Below are 18,624 nucleotides of genomic sequence, written 5' to 3' on the forward strand. Positions count from 1 at the left end.
TGGGCTGCCCAGGGAAGTGGTTGAGGCACCACCCCTGGAGGTGTTTAAAAGATGGGTTGACACAGCGCTTAGTGACATGGTTTGGTGATGGGTTTTTATCAGTTAGGTTGATGGTTGGACTAGATGATCTTCAAGGTCCCTTCCAACCTGGACAATTCTATAATTCTATAATAAGTAAATCTTTAATGTACCCTGTGAGCCTCCTACCTGTCTCTTGGTTTTAAAATGTCTTTAAAATCGAGCTTTTAAAATTTTGCTCCATCGTGTGAAAGTATCAAAAAAACCCCTTTTCTCCGAGTAGGTCCAAACGTGAACCTTCTTTGTGTCTTGTTGTGTAAGAGAGAGCAGGGCGTCAGGCTGCGATTTCTGTGTTGACGTTAAATAACAGTCTGGTGGAAGAAAGTTCTTTTTTTGATGAATGCGTCATAACTTCGTTTTTGCCTTTAAATGTTGTTCTGCAGACTGTCAAACCAGATTAAAATCCAGGTAGGTTTTTTTTTTTTATTTCATGGCAGTATTTCTAGCCATCTTACAGAAAGCTTTGGATTTTTCTATTGCGGAAAACATACCTTGCTCTTGAGCAAGACCCGAATTCTTTCCTGTGCCTTATGTAGAGTTATATGAATAAGAGGAAAAAAAATAAGTTGTGATGGGTTGTTTTGTGGAAGAGAAGGAAAAAATGGACCTGCTTATTCTGTTTTCAAGATAAAAGCAATCTGTTCCTTCTAAAAGTATCTGTGTGTTTACCGGAAATAATCGGCAAAATTTTAATATTTCTCTAATTGACAAAAATTCTAGTGATGTAGTTCCATGAGGCAAGAAATCAAGTGCTATGAAAGAATTGCAATTAAAAATAGATTGCTCATATTTTGCAGAAACCAGTAAATTCTGTAGATGATCCAAATGCATAAACTGGTGTAGGGTTATGGATCTTCATCACTTTGATGGAACTTCATCACTTATGGGTCTTCATTGTTTCTGGGGATGGTTAGGGGTCTTCATCTCTTCTAGGGATGGTTAGGGGTCTTCATCACTTCTGGGGATGGTTAAGGGTCTTCATCGCTTCTGGGGATGGTTAGGGGTCTTCATCTCTTCTAGGGATGGTTAGGGGTCTTCATCGCTTCTGGGGATGGTTAAGGGTCTTCATCGCTTCTGGGGATGGTTAGGGGTCTTCATCTCTTCTAGGGATGGTTAGGGGTCTTCATCTCTTCTAGGGATGGTTAGGGGTCTTCATCGCCTCTGGGGATGGTTAAGGGTCTTCATCGCTTCTGGGGATGGTTAGGGGTCTTCATCGCCTCTGGGGATGGTTAAGGGTCTTCATCGCTTCTGGGGATGGTTAGGGGTCTTCATCGCCTCTGGGGATGGTTAAGGGTCTTCATCGCTTCTTGGGGATGCTTAGGGGTCTTCATCGCTTCTGGGGATGGTTAGGGGTCTTCATCGCTACTGGAACTTCATCACTTCTGGGGATGGTTATGGATCTTCATCCCTTATGTGGAACTTCATCACTTGTAGTTAGCGCCAGAAAGGTAGTATTTGGCAATGAAGAGCTTTCTCAGGGTTTATAGAGCTTCGGAAGCTTCAGGGTCACCATGCTATTGCAGGTAACCCGCTCCCTTCATCCTTTTCATAGTTGGGTGGTTTAGCTTTGGGAACTGCAGCTTGTCTTTGCCACTGCCCGGAGATATAGAAAGCTTTAAGAAAACTTTTGCGATTTGGATTTCCCTTGGGGATATATATTAAAGTGACAAGAGACTGGGAGTAAATGAAGTTTAAAGTGAAATTTAAACGTGAAAGAAATCTAATATGTTTTATTCCATGCTTTTAATGATGCCAGGCAGCACTAAAACACGGTTACAGCTTCCTGTGGCTGTGCTGTTGGCTTAAAAGGGGATTTTCTTCCTTTTATCCTGTTTTTTCTGCGATGTTCCGATGAAGCAGAAGCTGAAATGAGATTCTGGCCACTTTTTCTGTATCAGTGTGTATTCGGCGTACGTTTAGTTTGCTGTTAAGCATAACTTTAGATTTGAAAAGAAGATGGTGAGGAGAGATTCTAAGAGGTTGCAGCATTATTTGGGTTTTGTTGAATTTGCTAAAAAACTTAAATATAGCTTAATAATTTTGAAACAGACATAAATGTAAAACCAGGGGTAGCAAAGTGATATTTCAAATATTGCGAACATACAGAATATAACTAGAAACACCGACTTCTTACCTCTCTGTCCTCCTAAACTCTTTATCTATTCAGGGCTTTAATCTGTTGTTAATGTTCAGAAACAATATTTTCCTTAAAAATGTCTCTTGAGTACATTGGGAACACAAACCAATATTTAGCACGTAATTTGACGTTGCGTTTTGGAATTAAAAGGAATATTCTGAGCCCATTCACATGGGATTTCTGGAGGAACACACTCGCCAAGGAGAGACAGAACTTGAGGAGGTTATTTGGATCATACATCAACGTGCAGAATTCTCCTGGATGTAATCACCTCATTATTCCCAGTGGAATATTCAATTTACTGGCCAGTATTTTGGCCATATCCCTCTTTTCCTGACTCTTGAGGAAAGGTGTAGGAATGGCAGATGCCAACCACAGAAGGGTAGGGTGATGGAAAATGAAAGATACTGGTTGAGCTGAGAACTACACTAAACTTTAAGAGAGGAAATACGCTGAATTTGAATTGATTTAACAAATGATGATAAATATCTGATTGTTTCGTGTTTTTTTTTAAATTTAAAATAATTTCTTATGTTACCTATGTGGATAACTCAGGCGAGTTTAAAAATCTGATTTCCCGGTCAGCATTTTTATTCGGCTTCGTTCTGATTTAAGGACGGTGGATCCAAAACACGGTGATAAAGGATTAAATTCTTTTATGAAATTCTTTTAAACTCTTTTAAATTCTTTTAATTAGTTATGCTATGCTTGCATTTTGCATTCCAATGCTTACAGGGTTTTGTCCTGCGCACCTTGAATCTCTCAAACTAGAAGATTGAAATCTAAACTTTCTTAATTGTTCTGTCGTCTTTAAGAAAGTGTGTTATAATTAATTTTTAATTTAGGCATTAAGAATGGAAATAAGAATTTTGGGGTCTTTTTCAGTTGAGGTTATTTCTTAAGTTTGTGCTCTATAATTCAAGACACTGAATTCTATTTCAGTGAATAATCTGAGCATTTCATCAATGAATAGTTTGATGAAATAGTCTATGCCCTAAAATTTCAAGATACACTCAAAAAATTAAGTACTAAGCAGGCATTTGGGGACAAACGTAATCCAATATGATTGGGAGGGGCTGCTGCTTCTCTACTGGGAGTGTACTGGGAGCCCAGATGTGATTAAGGTAGACACCCAGTGACATTGAAGTTGTCACATACCACCATAGCCATGGAGGGGGGACAAGTTTTATCCTTTCCCCTGACTTTTTCTCCAATAATGCTGAATCTGCAGCATCTCAGCTTCAGTTTTGGTGCTTTTCTTCTTCTTTTCTCCCAATGTAATATAGACTCATGAGCACTGGCAAGGGAATAAGGATTTTGTGGAGTCACAGAATCCCAGAATGATATGGGGTTGGAAGGGACCTCTGGAGATCATCTACTCCAACCCCCTGCCAAAGCAGGTCCACCCAGAGCAGGTTGCACAGGAACCCATACAGGTGGGTTTGGAATGTCTCCAGAGAAGGAGACTCCACCACCTCTCTGGGCAGCCTCTTCCAGGGCTCTGCCACCCTCAAAGGAAAGAAGTTCCTCCTCATGTTGAGATGGAACTTCTTATGTTCCAGTTTGTGCCCATTTCCTCTTGTCCTATCATTCCTATCATGTCCTATCATTGTGTGATTCAATCCCTATCATTCTGTGGTTCTGTGAAGAGATGAGATGCCAGGTCTGGCCATTTGATTTCTCCAAATGAAAATTGCCGGAGTCACAACAGCAGTGGGCACGGAGAGGTGGGAACTGAAAGATTCCTGGAAATTCGAGAAAATTATGTCATAGGAATAGATGAAAAACATATCGTTCTGCGATTCTGTGATTGGAAGGGACCTCTGGAGATCCTCTAGTCGAACCCCAACTTTCCTCTCTGTCTCTCAAATGCTGTCTTGGCCTCTAAAGGAGCTTTGTTTATTAAAATGTGAACACTCATGATATTTTTTGCCTTTTCTCTCTAGCTGGCCTGTGGACAGTCTTCACGCTAGGTGGGGTGGGGAGTAAATCGTCGCCGCAGCTGGAGCAGTGTTCCCCTCTCGCTAATCAGAGTCTGCTGCTTCTCCTGGTCTTGGCCAATCTGACCGATGCTCCAGACACGCCGAATCCCTACAGGCAAGCTATTATGTCCTTCAAGAACACGCAAGGTTTGTATCTGTTTGTTCTTCTAAGCATAAACAGATGAAAATGAAGTGATGTAATCAAAGAATAGTTTGGGTTGGAAGGGACCTTAAAGACCATCTTGTTCCAACCCCCCTGCAATAAACATGGACATCTTCAACTAGATCAGGTTGCTCAAAGCCCCCTCCAACCTGGCCTTGAACCCCTCCAGGGATGGGGCAGCCACAGCTTCTCTGGGCAAGCTGTTCAGTGTCTCACCACTCTCACAGCAAAGAATTTCTTCCCAATATCTCGTTTAAATCTCCCCTCTTTCAGTTTAAAACCGTTCCCCCTCGTCCTATGGCTCCCCTTCCTGATCCAGAGTCCCTCCCCAGCTTTCCTGGAGCCCCTTTAGGGACTGGAAGGGGCTCTAAGGTCTCCCTGGAGCCTTCTCTTCTCCAGGCTGAACCCCCCCAACTCTCTCAGCCTGTCCTCACAGTAGAGGGACTCCAGCCCTCCCAGCATCTCCTTGGCCTCTTCTGGCCCTGCTCCAACAGGTCCATGTCCTTCTGGTCTTGGTGGCTCCAGAGCTGGAGGCAGCCCTGCAGGGGAATCTCCCCAGAGCGGAGCAGAGGGGCAGAATCAGGTGCAGTGTTAAGTTGCTGTGACTATTTCGATGTTCTCTTTCCAAAATTTGTTGTACCTCCAGCCAGCCCATGGAAGAGCAGTAATAGTATGTTTTCTTCTAGGAGTTTTGAGATGGAGTTCCTCAAGTGCTGGAACTTAATGGAAGGGGCAGGGGGAGAAGGATACTCTTTCCTTCAGACTTGAGAAATTTTAGAAAGCGTCATAATTTCATAAAATATAAATAAGACGGTTATAATATATAAGGTCAGTTATCCAAGAGTCTGCAGGAGTCTCCTAAAACTTTATGGCACATGGGGAAATTCTCTTTAGCTGGAATCATGTTCCTTAGAGCTGAGAGAAGCAATTGAATTGCCAACTGGATTGATTTGCTGTCTTCTTGTATTGCAAATATGAGGGGAAGCTGGTTAATGTAAACACTTTCCTGAGACTTGTATCTACAGAAAAATTGAGAGTTTCAGTGCTTGGCTGGTTCCAGTCCATAGATCAGGTAACTGCAGGTCACCAAGACTCAGAGGGTCTTGCTTAGGACGCAATGGTGTCCTACCACAGCTTGGACTATGCAGGTAGCTCAGCTTGCAGGCACTGGGCTTCTTCTTATAGATACTTTATCCATACACTTATATCTCTTCGACTTTTGACCATGGGGTTTGACCTTTCGTTGGCTTCATGCAGGTTGACACCACGCTCAGCGGCTGCATGGTAACCTCCAAGGCCACATCGATGCCCCCGAGTTACTCATTTTATTTAAAGGGCATTTTTATATTCCTTTAACCACTCAATTTTTAGCAGGTTGAGCTCTAGTTTCATTCCCCTTTACCTAAGAAATTTTTGGGAGTTATTCGGGTGTAGGATTGTTCTCAATAGAAGAAATCTTAGACCAAACGTGCCCCTGTGATTTATTGGATACTATTCATTGGCAGTTGAGCTACTAAATTCTTGATACGGGTTTTTGGTTTTTAAACGGACGACTTCTACAAGTGCTTTATTTTGGTTGACTTCGTTTCGTGCCGTCAGTAACGCGTTATGTATTTCATTGAAAACTGTTCCACGTGTATCATAAAATTGAGAGAGAACTTACTCTGTGTCCAAAGGAGCACGAAAAGCCGCATTTTCTCTAGATATGTACGTTTATAGAATGACTTATTGTTTCCCGTAAACTTATTTCCACTGGCAATATTAATTTAAATGAGCTTCAGTTTGATTCCTATGAACATTCTGAGGGGCTGGTAAAAGGAAAATGATATGAAAAAGAAAAGCTGGTTACGGTCGTAATGACCTATAGTGCGTGACTCTCATATGAAAACTGGCTTTTTTTGTTGTCGAAGCAATTTATTTATTTAAATTGGGACAGAACTAATCAAACTCAGGGTAGTTTTCTTTATTCAACGTGGTCTAGAATAGCTTAATTTTTCCATGGGTCAGTTTAACGTTCTGTAGGATAATACAGGATACGCTGCTGTTGCTGATAAGTTTCTTTAATACTGTTTAGATTTTTTTTTAGAGTTTTTAAAATATCTATTAATAGAACAAATAGTGACATGCTGTTCATATAAGCAGCACGGTTTCAACATCCGTGGAATTGAAGCTTGAAAGTCAACGGACACTCCTCAGCTAATGAGCCGTGGCATCAGGTTGCTGCTTAATAGGACGCGTTGAATTAATCTGATTTTGCTGTTTCCAACCAAATTTTCCCTGGAAAAGAGGAATACTGACCTGAAGCAGACTGGTTTCAAACCAGTCGGTCCATAAGTGATGATTCCATAATCACGATCAGTGATTGAAGGGGTTATGGGGTTCAGAAACAGCGAGTTTTGGTGTCTCCTCTGTCTGTTGGTCTGTGGGTTTGGGGAGAGGAAGAGTTTCCATTGCCCACGGGCTGTGTCTCACCACCGGGTGTGTGGTGGTGCCTCCTGACTCGATGGAAAGAAGCTTTTGCTCTGGTGCCTCCTGCTGAGTTCAGCTGAATGGCTGGAGCCCTCACCCCTCATCCAAGCCAAGAGAAGCAGCAGCTCCCTGGCACGATGTCTCCACCGGGGCCCCAGGAACCCCGTGGGAGCCAGAGCTCCTGTGGGGCTCCTGCAGGTCTTCCAAGCACTTATTCCTTCCAAAGAGGGTGGAGATGTTCAAAATAAGTGACAACTACCACATTCTTCCATGCTGAAAGCTCTTTATAGAGTCATAGAATGGTTTTGGTTGGAAGGGACCTTAAAGATCATTGAGTTCCAACCCCCTGCCATGGGCAGTGACACCTCCCACCAGACCAGGTTGCTCAAAGCCCCAGAGAAAGTTCTGGTTGCACATTTATCAGTAGAACAGTTCCAGAGAGGATGCTGGAGCTGCTCTCCTTGAAGCAGCTCCTGGAATTGCTCTGCCTTTCTAGCGGTGGAAGCCATTTGGAACAGCTTTATTGAAAAAGATGAGAGTCTTGTGCAGGTGGAGGTGTCCTTCTGAAGCTCACGTGGGAGGACAGCCTCAGCTTTTTGGCCCAACTGAAGCTTCATGAGACCCTGTGAAGGTTTCTGATAAGAGTCATGGATGAATTCTGTTTCCTCCTTGCTGTGGTGTCTGTATAAAATATTTCCCTCCAGAGATTTCTATAAAGTTAGCAAATAGCTGGATGGTAAATGTATTTGTTAAAGATTGCTTTTTGGAATTTCTTTATTTCAGATAACACTGCTTTTTCATCATCAAATCCACACGCTTTCCAGATTAATTTTAACAGTTTATACACGGCGTTGTGCGAGCAGCAGAAATCTGATCAAGCCACTCTTCTTTTATACATGCTTCTGCATCAAAATGGCAACGTACGGACGTATGTGTTGGCACGAACGGACATAGAAAATCTCGTAAGTATTGCTCTGCCTTGTACTTGTCACGAGGACTTGGTCCTGGAAGCTTGGCTGTCACCAGCTGCCGATGTTATAGAATCATAGAATGGTTTGGGTTGGAAAGGAGCTTAAAGATCATCTCATTCCACCCTCCTGCCCTGGGCAGGGACACCTCCCACCAGACCACGTTGATCAAAGCCCCATCCAACCTGGTCTTAAACCCCTCGAGGGATGGGGCAGCCACAGCTTCTCTGGGCAACCTGGGCCAGGGTCTCACTACCCTCACAACAAAGAAGTTCTTCCCCAGATCTCATCTCAATCTCCCCTCTTTCAGTGTCAAACCCTTCCCCCTCGTCCTATGGCTCCCCTCCCTGATCAAGAGTCCCTCCCCATCTCTCCTGGAGCCCCTTGAGGGACTGGAAGGGGCTCTAAGGTCTCCCCGGAGCCTTCTCTTCTCCAGGCTGAACCCCCCCAACTCTCTCAGCCTGTTCTCACAGCAGAGGGGCTCCAGCCCTCACATCATCTCCGTGGCCTCCTCTGGCCCCACTCTAACAGGTCCATGTCCTGTGTCCCCGGTTCTGCTCGGAGAGCCGTAGGTTCTGGCTCATTTATTACCGGTTCTGGCTCATTTATTTATTTTTAATACGTCATAGAATGGTTTAGGTTGGAAGGGACCTTAAAGATGGTCTAGTTCCAACCCCCCTGCCATGGTCAGGGACACTGATGTCATCTCAGGAGCGTGATGCTAAACATGTCACTGGACTACGAGATAAAATACGTTCTGATAAAGCCACCAAGCTGTCTTTGATTCCCTCTTTCTCAGTGCCACTGTCTGATCCAGGTCAAACCTCCCGACCTCTGGGCACACTGTAAAGAAACTGGTAGCAGATATCATTCTATTTATTAGTTTATTTTTCTTTTTCAGATGTTCAGGCCAAAAAGTTACTCCAGTTTACTGTGTGCCTACAGGGATAAATAGTTAAGAAAATGAGCTGTAGCTTGACTAAAAGGCCAAATGTCTTCCAGGGTTGACCTGAGGTCGAAACTCCTCAAGGAGCAGCTGACAGATTTTATAGAAATGCAACTTTTGGGACTTTTTAGCTGCTTTAAATAGGATTGTGGTTAATGGCCAATATAACAGACACCTGGTAGAGTTTTTGTAGGTTATGAATTAGCTTACGCTCCACTCTACGTTTGGTAACGTCACAAACCACTTTAACAGATCTCACTTATTAAAAAGCGTTCCTTTAATAAGATAATGGCCGTCTGGGGGACTCGGTAACGGAACAGAGGAGAACGTTTTCCATTCTAATATTTGAAACCTTGCCAGATAATTAGATCCCTTGCCTGTCTGATGGCAGATACGGAACGAGTTTGGGCTCGGTCCAAGTTCCAGCAGATGAATTGCTAAAATCAGGGTTGATAGACGCGTCTGTTGGCAAAAACTGGGGTGAGATGGTTGATATTGAATTGATTCCAGACTGAATTCCCGCATAGTCCGCTGCAGATTATTTCGGTGAGGGCTGAGTCGTTTTCCGTGAATTCTGTGAATAAATGGTCATATTTAATTTTCTGGGCTGTTAGTATGTGATATGACGTGTTTCACTGCTGCTAAGAGTATCAACTTACTTATCTTTAGGGAAAATAAAGGTGGTGTCCTGGTGGACAACAGGATGCCCATGAGCCAGCAATGTGCCCTTGTGGCCAAGAAGGCCAATGGCATCCTGGGGTACATCAGGAAGAGTGTGACCAGCAGGTGGAGGGAGGTCATCCTCCTCCTCTGCTCTGCCCTGGGGAGGCCCCATCTGGAGCACTGGGTCCAGTTCTGGGCTCCCCAGTCAAAGAAGGACTGCTGGAGAGGGGACAGCAGAGGGCTGCAAAGATGATGAGGGGCCTGGAGCATCTCTCTGATGAGGAAAGGCTGAGGGACCTGGGGCTGTTCAGCCTGGAGAAGAGAAGACTGTGAGGGGACCTCATCAATGCTGAGCAATTGGGCGGGTGGCAAAATTGCTGGCCACACTCTTCCTGATGCCCCCCAGGATGCCATTGGCCTTCTGGCCACAAGGGCACATTGCTGGCTCATGGTCATCCTGTTTTCCACCAGGACTCCCAGGTCTTTTTCCACAGAGCTGCTCTCCAGCAGATCACCCCCACCCTGTCCTGGTGCAGGGGGTTGTTCCTCCCCAGGTGCAGCACCCTACACTTGCCCTTGTTGAATTTCATCAGGTTCCATCAAGAATCATAGAATTGTCCAGGTTTGAAGGGATCTTTAAGATCATCGAGTCCCACCATCATCTGGTGTTGCACAACCATAATTCATAAAATACTTAGAGACTCTTGTGAAATGGAGCGTGTGTCGAGAAATGTTTGGGGTATTTTTGCTTTAAAATGAACAATAAAACTTTGAGGGATGTAGAAAGCCTGGTTGGTCACAAAAGAGCTTGAGAAGCATCGGGATGTGTACGTGCCTTCACAAGGGGAAAGCCTTGAATGGAAAAGACTCTCCCCTTGCAGAAGAACTAAAGCCTGGAGGTTGAATCCCACAACTTAAGAGATATGGGAGGAAAAGAGTTCAGGTAATTAATTCAGAGGCAAAACACTGCTCTCTATGGATATCTTTGAAAGAGGGTAGATGACTTTTTGGAGGAATACAACGTAAATCAGTGGCCTCTTCATCCAAAGGCAGTTGGGTGAAGGATTAGGGTCTGTGCTATATGAGAGATGAGCTCAGCTGAGCCCTCATCTTAAACTTTTAGGGCTTTTGGAGGTTGTTCCTGTTTCACTGCGCTCAGTGCATCACTTTTCTTGTGTTTCCCTCTATTTTAAATTAATTCTCGGTTGGAACTTGATGACCTTTAAGGTCTCTTCCAACTCTAACCATTCTATGATTCTACAATGCATCATTAGCAGATGTTCTGTGACATTTCCTAGGGTTTTTTGAAATGCCTCTTTTCTATTTTGTAACTTCAGTTAAATTTGTAAATTAATTTGGTGTGGTTTTTTAAGCTGTTATAATAGATAATGTCCCGGCTTGCTTCCCCATTTGTGTCATTTATATATAAATACCTTCACCTCCTTCTGTGCTTTAGAATTCTTTATCATTAGTCAGGCAATGCATCATAGAATCATAGAATGGTTAGAGTTGGAAGGGACCTTAAAGACCATCCAGTTCCAACCCCCTGCCCTGGGCAGGGACACCTCCCACCAGACCAGGTTGCTCAAAGCCCCCTCCAACCTGGCCTTGAACCCCTCCAGGGATGGGGCAGCCACAGCTTCTCTGGGCAACCTGGGCCAGGGTCTCACCACCCTCACAGCAAAGAAGTTCTTCCCCAGATCTCATCTCAATCTCCCCTCTTTCAGTGTCAAACCCTTCCCCCTCATCCTATGGCTCCCCTCCCTGATCAAGAGTCCCTCCCCAGCTTTCCTTTAGGCCCCCTTTATTTTTTGCTCTCTACTTGGTAGAATGAGTAGAATGTTTGTGTGTCTTCCATAAATTACACCACGTCACTTTGTATCACTTTATAAAATAATTAGGTTAAAATATCTGATTCACACCTGGAATTTGGCTGCCTTATTGACAGTGCTTGCAAGGATTCTCCAGGAAATGGTGGGACTGGTGAAATAGGGGTCAATTAGTAGATTTTTTTCGGGAAGCGTAGTGTCGTGGTCTCTGGATGGGAGAATGTTGAGCCTTTTTTCTGTTTGGAAGAGCAGTTAACACCCATATTGCAGGTAAAAATGCCAGCGAGGTACCTGCTTGTAAGAAATAAGCTATTTCTATTGAATATTTTTAACTTTGGCTGCTGAGTTGACATTTTCTTGCTGCTCACCGTGACTGGACTGAAATAACGTCTGCCCTGATGTATTTATATCAACTGATGGTGCAGCAGTATTTTCTTCCTGTTGCATAAATTAGACTTAAGCAGGTTACTCGTGTGGCTCTGCGGTCTTGTATTTTGTTATATACTAAAGCTATTTTAAAACTATCTGCTGGGGAAACTGTTTCTGACCTTGGACTGAATACAGCACCTGCGATTTTCCGTCTCTTGTTTTCCCTTGCCCTATGTTTTCGGGGTGTAAAAGAATTTTTTAATGCTGTATCTTGTCAATTCAATGCCGCTCCTGATGGAGGAGTGTTAGTAGCAGTCCAGTAATGATGATTTAATGACTATGAATAAAAGGGCCGGCAATCCAAAAAGAAGTGGTCGTTGTCTTCTCAGTACGTGGCTGGACAATGCCATTGCTTAAGAAGATAGATATAAAAGGTTTAATTTATATGCGTAACATAAAAGTGCGAGAAGTGCATTTTTGGTAACAAATCCAGATAAATTTTAATATAATTAAAATTTTAATTTAGTCTTATACCCTAACTCTAGTTAAGTGGTAGCTTGTCAAATAGAATCGTAGAATCATAGAATCATCCAGGTTGGAAGAGACCCTTGGGATCATCGAGTCCAACCATCTACCCTACACTACAAAGTTCTCCCCTATATCATATCCCCCAACACCACATCTAAACGGCTCTTAAACACATCCAGGGATGGTGACTCAACCACCTCCCTGGGCAGCCTGTTCCAATGCCCGACCACTCTTTCTCTGAAAAATTCTTTCCTAATGTTCAGTCTAAACCTACCCTGCTGGAGCTTGAAGCCATTCCCTCCCGTTGTCATTAATTACCTGTGAGAAGAGACCAGCACCAACCTCTCTACAGTGTCCTTTCAAGTAGTTGTAGAGAGTGATGAGGTCTCCCCTCAGCCTCCTCTTCCTCATACTAAACATAAACAGTCCCAGCTCCTTCAACCGCTCTTCATAGGATTTGTTTTCCAGGCCCTTCACCAGCTTCGTTGCCCTCCTCTGCACTCGCTCCAGCAGATAAACAGATATAATAGTTTATCTTCTGAGACAATAAGCCTTGTCGTGAAGTTGTGTGTATCTCAGCAATCACTACACAAAGGAAAAAAAGCATTTGGAGGAGTAAGGGTTATAGAACTGTGTAAATTGATTCAATTTTCATCGGGAAGTGGGAAGCAGAGGGAGTGAAGTTGGCATTTGCTTCCTTGAGTTTGGTCTGGTTTGTAGATGGAGAGAGGTCTGAAAGAGGAGTGGAAGGGAAAGCTTGGCCGGGGGAGGTAGAGGTGGGAAGAAGAGGGTGTGAAAGCTTTCGAGGGGTGTTTGGGGCAGGAGGACTGAACGCAGTGATCTGGAGAGACGAATTGTTCTTGAGCGAGAGTGATTTCAGCAGCTAATATGAAATTTCAGTAAGAGTACTTTCACGTATCGGCTCATATAGAAATGTCTGTAATGTCTCAAAATCAAGGTACCTTTTTTAATGCACTTTGCAGCAACACATGTATAGGACTTGGAGCACTTAAGGAAAACCAATGCACTTTTTCATAGAACCATAGAATGATTAGAGTTGGAAGGGACCTTAAAGATCATTGAGTTCCAACCCCCTGCCCTGGGCAGGGACACCTCCCACCAGACCAGGTTGATCAAAGCCCCCTCCAACCTGGCCTTGAACCCCTCCAGGGATGGGGCAGCCACAGCTTCTCTGGGCAACCTGGGCCAGGGTCTCACCACCCTCACAGCAAAGAAGTTCTTCCCCACATCTCATCTCAATCTCCCCTCTTTCAGTGTCAAACCCTTCCCCCTCGTCCTATGGCTCCCCTCCCTGATCAAGAGTCCCTCCCCGATCAAGAGTCCCTCCCCAGCTTTTCTGGAGCCCCTTGAGGGACTGGAAGGGGCTCTAAGGTCTCCCTGGAGCCTTCTCTTCTCCAGGCTGAACCCCCCCAACTCTCTCAGTCTGTTTGCCCTGATATTAATGTTCATAGACAGAAGAGAGATGGTTGGCCGATCCGAAGGAATGCACGGGGATTTGGGAGCTGTCTTTAAAGCTCAGTTGTCGTCCCCCTGGTTACCTTTTGGCTTTTGTTGTTCTCCCCACAAAGTCAAGTATTAAATGCAATTTTTTTGGTAGTTTTGGTGCTATATATGCAGCTTATCATAACGCTTGGGCTTGGGAAAGACTTTCAGCTTAAGGAATGGAAAGCTACGTACGATATAAATGTTAGGGATGGATAAATAACCCAGGGAGGTGGTTGAGTCACCATCTCTGAGTGTGTTTAAGCGTCGCTTAGATGTGGTGTTGGGGGATATGGTGTAGGGGAGAACTTTGTCGAGTAGCGTTGATGGTTGGACACGATGATCCCAATGGTCTTTTCCAACCTGAATGATTCTATGATTCTAAATAGGCTGAATGTGGTGACATTTGTCTCTCTTTTCTCCCATCCATGGAAAAGGGCTGATGATTTTTGCTATATGTTTTGCTATATGGCCACTAAAATGATCAGGGGGTTGGAGCACCTCTGCTATGAGGATAGACTGAGGGAGCTGGGGTTGTTCAGCCTGGAGAAGAAGAGGCTCCGGGGAGACCTCATAGCGGCCTTCCAGTACCTGAGGGGGGCCTACAGGAAGGCTGGGGAGGGTCTGTTTCCAAAGGCCTGCAGTGACAGGACGAGGGGCAATGGTTTTAAGTTGGGAGAAGGGGAGATTTAGATTGGATATTAGGAACAAGTTCTTTACCATGAGGGTGGTGGAACACTGGAACAGGTTGCCCAGGGAGGTGGTTGAGGCCCCTTCCCTTGAGATATTCAAGGTGAAGCTCGACGAGGCCCTGGGCAACCTGGTCTAGTTGGGGGTGTCCCTGCTGACTGTGGGGAGGTCAGACTAGATGACCTTTGGAGGTCCCTTGCGGCCTGGACCTATCTGTGAATCTGTGTTAAGTAGATTATCTCAGAAAACTCGGTCTCTACTCTCTATATTCACATCACACAAAGACATCAGCTCCAGTTTTAATCTAGGAGAGAGGTTGGTGGAGGATCCTTTGAAATGGTAAAGGAAGGATGTTTGCAACGTGTAACTATTTTTTCCCCTTCTGCTTTTGTTGTGGTATTGCCTCCTCCACCCTGGCCAAAGCATCTGTCCAAAGGTTTTGTGGCCTGCAGCGTTTAGATCAATCTCATTGGTTTTAATAGAAACTGTTGTGTGGTTTGGGGTTTTTTTTGTGGTTTTTTTTTTGTTTTTTTTTTTTTTTAATATGTTCCAACTGTTTTGGGGCTGGCTGATGGTGAGAGAACATTCTGGTAACTTCAGAGGCTTGTGAAGCACTCGGTGTCCTGGCCGCTCACCAGAATAGGTTTCACATGATTCATTCTGCTGCACTCGGGCCTGTTTTGAAAAACAGCGAGTCTTTAGGTGTCTAGAAGCTTCTTGGAACAAATTCTACATCTCATCCGCTATCTTGGAATTGAGAGGTTTCTCCGGTTCCCTTTTTTCCAGGGTATTTTTGCGATTTAGCTCTATTTCTGCAGCCGGGGGAAGCCACGTTGTCCTGAGCCAGTGGAAAGCTAATTTTCAGTTGGTAGAGAGACAACGTTTGCATCTGGATTAACTTTAGACTAGCGTTCAGGTATGCTCGCTGTTGCAATGAAATCTCATTTTCTTTATTATTCCAGCCTTTGGCTTAAGCTGTTCATCCTGGTGGAAACGTTGCAAGACCTTGGGCTGAACTCTCATCCTAATGTCAGTTCCCTTTGGCTGTGTATTATCTTGAATTGAAAAAACAGGATTTTTCTAGTCTTAATCCAACCCAAACCGGTTCTTTTGGGATTCTTTGGGATTACCTGCACACATCCCAAAGATCCAATCTTTGGGATTACCTGCACACACGAAAATGGGATTTGAGTTTCGGGTCTCAAAGTGCCTCTGTGCACCTCAGTTCCGATACGCTATGTTTGGGTCACACCAACCCCATGGACGCTCCAGGCTTGGGGCAGAGTGGCTGGAGCTGCCTGGCAGAAAAGGAGCTGGGGGTGTTGGTCGGCTGTCGGCTGAACATGAGCCAGCAGTGTGCCCAGGTGGCCAAGAAGGCCACCAGCATCCTGGACTGTGTCAGGAACAGTGTGTTGAGTAGGACTCGGGAGGTGATCGTCCCCCTGTACCGGGCACTGGTGAGGCCCCACCTTGAGTGCTGTGTCCAGTTTTTGGGCCCCTCACCACAAAAAAGACATTGAAGGACTGGAGCGTGTCCAGAGAAGGGCAATGGAGCTGGTGAGGGGTCTGGAGCACAAGTCTTGTGAGGAGCAGCTGAGGGAGCTGGGGGTGTTCAGCCTGGAGAAAAGGAGGCTGAGGGGAGACCTTCTCGCTCTCTCCAGCTCCCTGAAAGGAGGGTGTAGCCAGAGGCGGTCGGTGTCTTCTCCCAAGGAACAAGTGATAGGACAAGAGGAAACGGCCTCACGTTGCACCAGGGGAGGTTTAGGATGGATATTAGGAAAAATGTTTCCACGGAAAGGGTTATTAAGCCTTGGAATGGGCTGCCCAGGGAAGTGGTGGAGTCACCATCCCTGGAGGTATTCAGAAGATGGGTTGACATAGTGCTTAGAGACATGGTTTAGTGATGTGGTGGTTTTTTTGGTGGGGTTTGGTTTTTTTTGGTATGGTTTTCTTTTGGTTTTTTATCAGAGTTAGGTTGATGGTTGGACTAGATGTTCTTAAAAGTCCCTTCCAACCTAGACGATTCTGTGATTCTATGCCTGGCTGTATTTGATGAGGGAAATCCTTTTAGACCAGGGGTTGTGGGAGCACAAATGGTTAGAAACAATTGTTTTCCTGCTTGAACTGGTGCAAAATCTTGTTTAAGAGTTTTATTTTCCCATAGTCTAGAGGGGGAACTAAAGCTTTCAGAGCCTTATGGTAACTGGTATGGCTGGAAATGTCATTTATTAGGAATTGAAATTCCGTGTCTGACCACAAGAAAGAATTTGTTTAGACTTTCTTGTGGAGACAGAATAAAACAGATGGAAGGTGTTTGAACGCTGTACGTCACCGTTTAGGGGTGGTTATTTCAAGAGGGAGGAATTGCTGTGATATTGTTAAGGGCAGGGTGATACACAGGGAGGTTTAGTGTCTCCTCTGTTTATTGTCCGAGGTATTTGAAGGCTAAACTAATACGCAGGTTTGGTTTTTTTTTCCTTCCCTAAAGGTTCTGCCAATTCTGGAAATTCTGTATCACGTTGAAGAAAGGAATTCACACCACGTTTACATGGCTCTTATCATCTTGCTGATCCTGACGGAGGATGATGGCTTCAACCGATCCATTCACGAAGTGGTGAGTCGTTGTTTGGGGTAAATAATTCTTCAGCTCGAAAAATTGCTCGAATATTGATTTGTCTAAAGATACATCTGGTCATCCAAATTTTCTTTGTACCCTGAAGTTAGAAGAGTCATTTCGGAACTTTCCTGAGGGAAGTGAACAAACGCGCTCCCTCTTGCAGGGGAGATGCTGCATAGTCCTCTTTTTCTCCTCTTTTTTTTTCTTTTTTTTTGTGTTTCCTATTGCAAATTAATGTAGTAATCGCCAGACAGGCTGCCTCAGAGATGCTGAGTGTTTGCCATGGAAGTGGAGGGGCGATACAAGAGAGAGAAAAAACAGAAAACCTTTATTTTTTTCTCTTGAAAACCTTTGCTTAACCAGTTTGAGGCAGCTGAGAGGAGCTTTTAGTCGAAGTTTTATTTTCCAGACTGAATGTTACTTCCTTCCTTGGCATTTCTTTGGTTTGTTTTTTTCTTTTTGCTAGATTAATATCTATTTTATGTTGTCCGTATAATATGATCCAAATTTTGACTAGTCTTGATGGGCCTTGACCATCCCTGCTGGAGAATACCTTGGATAATTATCTTCTAGTTTCCTAACTTCTAAGGTTATGATAATGCAGAAGATATTTGCACTGCTTCTATTGAATTTTTTTTTACTGGGAGGTAGAAATTCTCCTTTGGGGTTATGGGAAATTAATGAAGTGCAAAAAAGCTGGAAGCAAGTGTCGTGGTATCTAAACAGAATTCTTCTCCAAGCTAAATTTCCAGCCTGTTTTCAAGGAAACTGGCATTTTTTTCCTTGGTGCCAAGCGGTAGAGACTTAAAGTATTTACTCTCTAAAATTTCCGGTTATTTCCTATAACCGTGTTTGCAGGAAGCAAGAAGAGATGAGGTTTATATGGAATTTCTTGGGGAATACCTTCTGGATTTCTTGGGGAGTACCTTCTGGGAAGCAACTTTTAGGAGGATAACCTATAGTAACCATAGGAATGACTGAAACAACATTTTCCTGAGACTTTCTTCTGCCTCACCTTCGTGTGTATTTTTGGATTCTATATCACTATGTCATTTAACTGCTCTCATAAATTGAGCTTGTTGAGGGTTAGATCACAGCAGAAAAGGCTTCACTCCTCCCTCAGTCTCTTCCCCCATCATTATTTGTTCATTTTAAAGGCTTGAAGCGTGTTCTTTCAATAAATTCCTTACTGGAAAAATATAAGTGGAAGAGTTCCCTAAAATTATTAATGAGGATTTAGCTGTGGAATTCAAATATAAATCAAGTTTTCTTGTCTAGTTTCTTCTTGCCTCGGCGGCTGACCCTGCCAAAACAGTTGTAGTGTTTTCTGTGCAATGTGGATATGAGTTTACTACTTCCATTTAGATAAAACCCAAACCAAACCCCGCTTGGTTCCTTTTAACCTACACTCAGATTTTTTTCTCAGTCCTGCCTTTGCTTCTTCCATCCCCTTCTTCATTTAATCTTTGATTTTAATTCAGACTTTCACCAACTGCTGCTTTCTTTTAATCGGTGGTTGTGTTTTCTCACTCCGTGGTGTCTGGAGAGAAGCAGCCTTTCACCTGGTCTGGTGGGAGGTGTCCCTGCCCATGGCAAGGGGATTGGAACTGGATGATCTTTAAGGTCCCTTCCAACCCAAACCATTCTGTGATTCGTTTATAGCGGTACGTGGCCAGAGTTTT

The 18,624-nt window shown here is 44.1% G+C and overlaps 1 protein-coding gene across 13 annotated transcripts in view; it reads left to right on the plus strand.

Moving 5' to 3' along the window:
- Positions 1-18,624, plus strand: part of DYM (dymeclin) — a 264,015-nt gene that overhangs the window by 95,733 nt on the left and 149,658 nt on the right. For 12 of the 13 annotated variants that reach the window (XM_074165634.1, XM_074165630.1, XM_074165633.1 and 9 more), the window contains 3 exons: positions 4,162-4,344; positions 7,613-7,791; positions 16,814-16,939. In XM_074165634.1, the coding sequence (XP_074021735.1) occupies positions 4,162-4,344; positions 7,613-7,791; positions 16,814-16,939 (488 nt within the window). The remainder of the gene's footprint in view (positions 1-4,161; positions 4,345-7,612; positions 7,792-16,813; positions 16,940-18,624) is intronic. The other variant, XM_074165639.1, reaches the window with a different exon arrangement.

This window comes from Numenius arquata, chromosome Z (genome assembly GCF_964106895.1).
Source record: "Numenius arquata chromosome Z, bNumArq3.hap1.1, whole genome shotgun sequence".
Lineage (NCBI taxonomy): Eukaryota > Metazoa > Chordata > Aves > Charadriiformes > Scolopacidae > Numenius > Numenius arquata.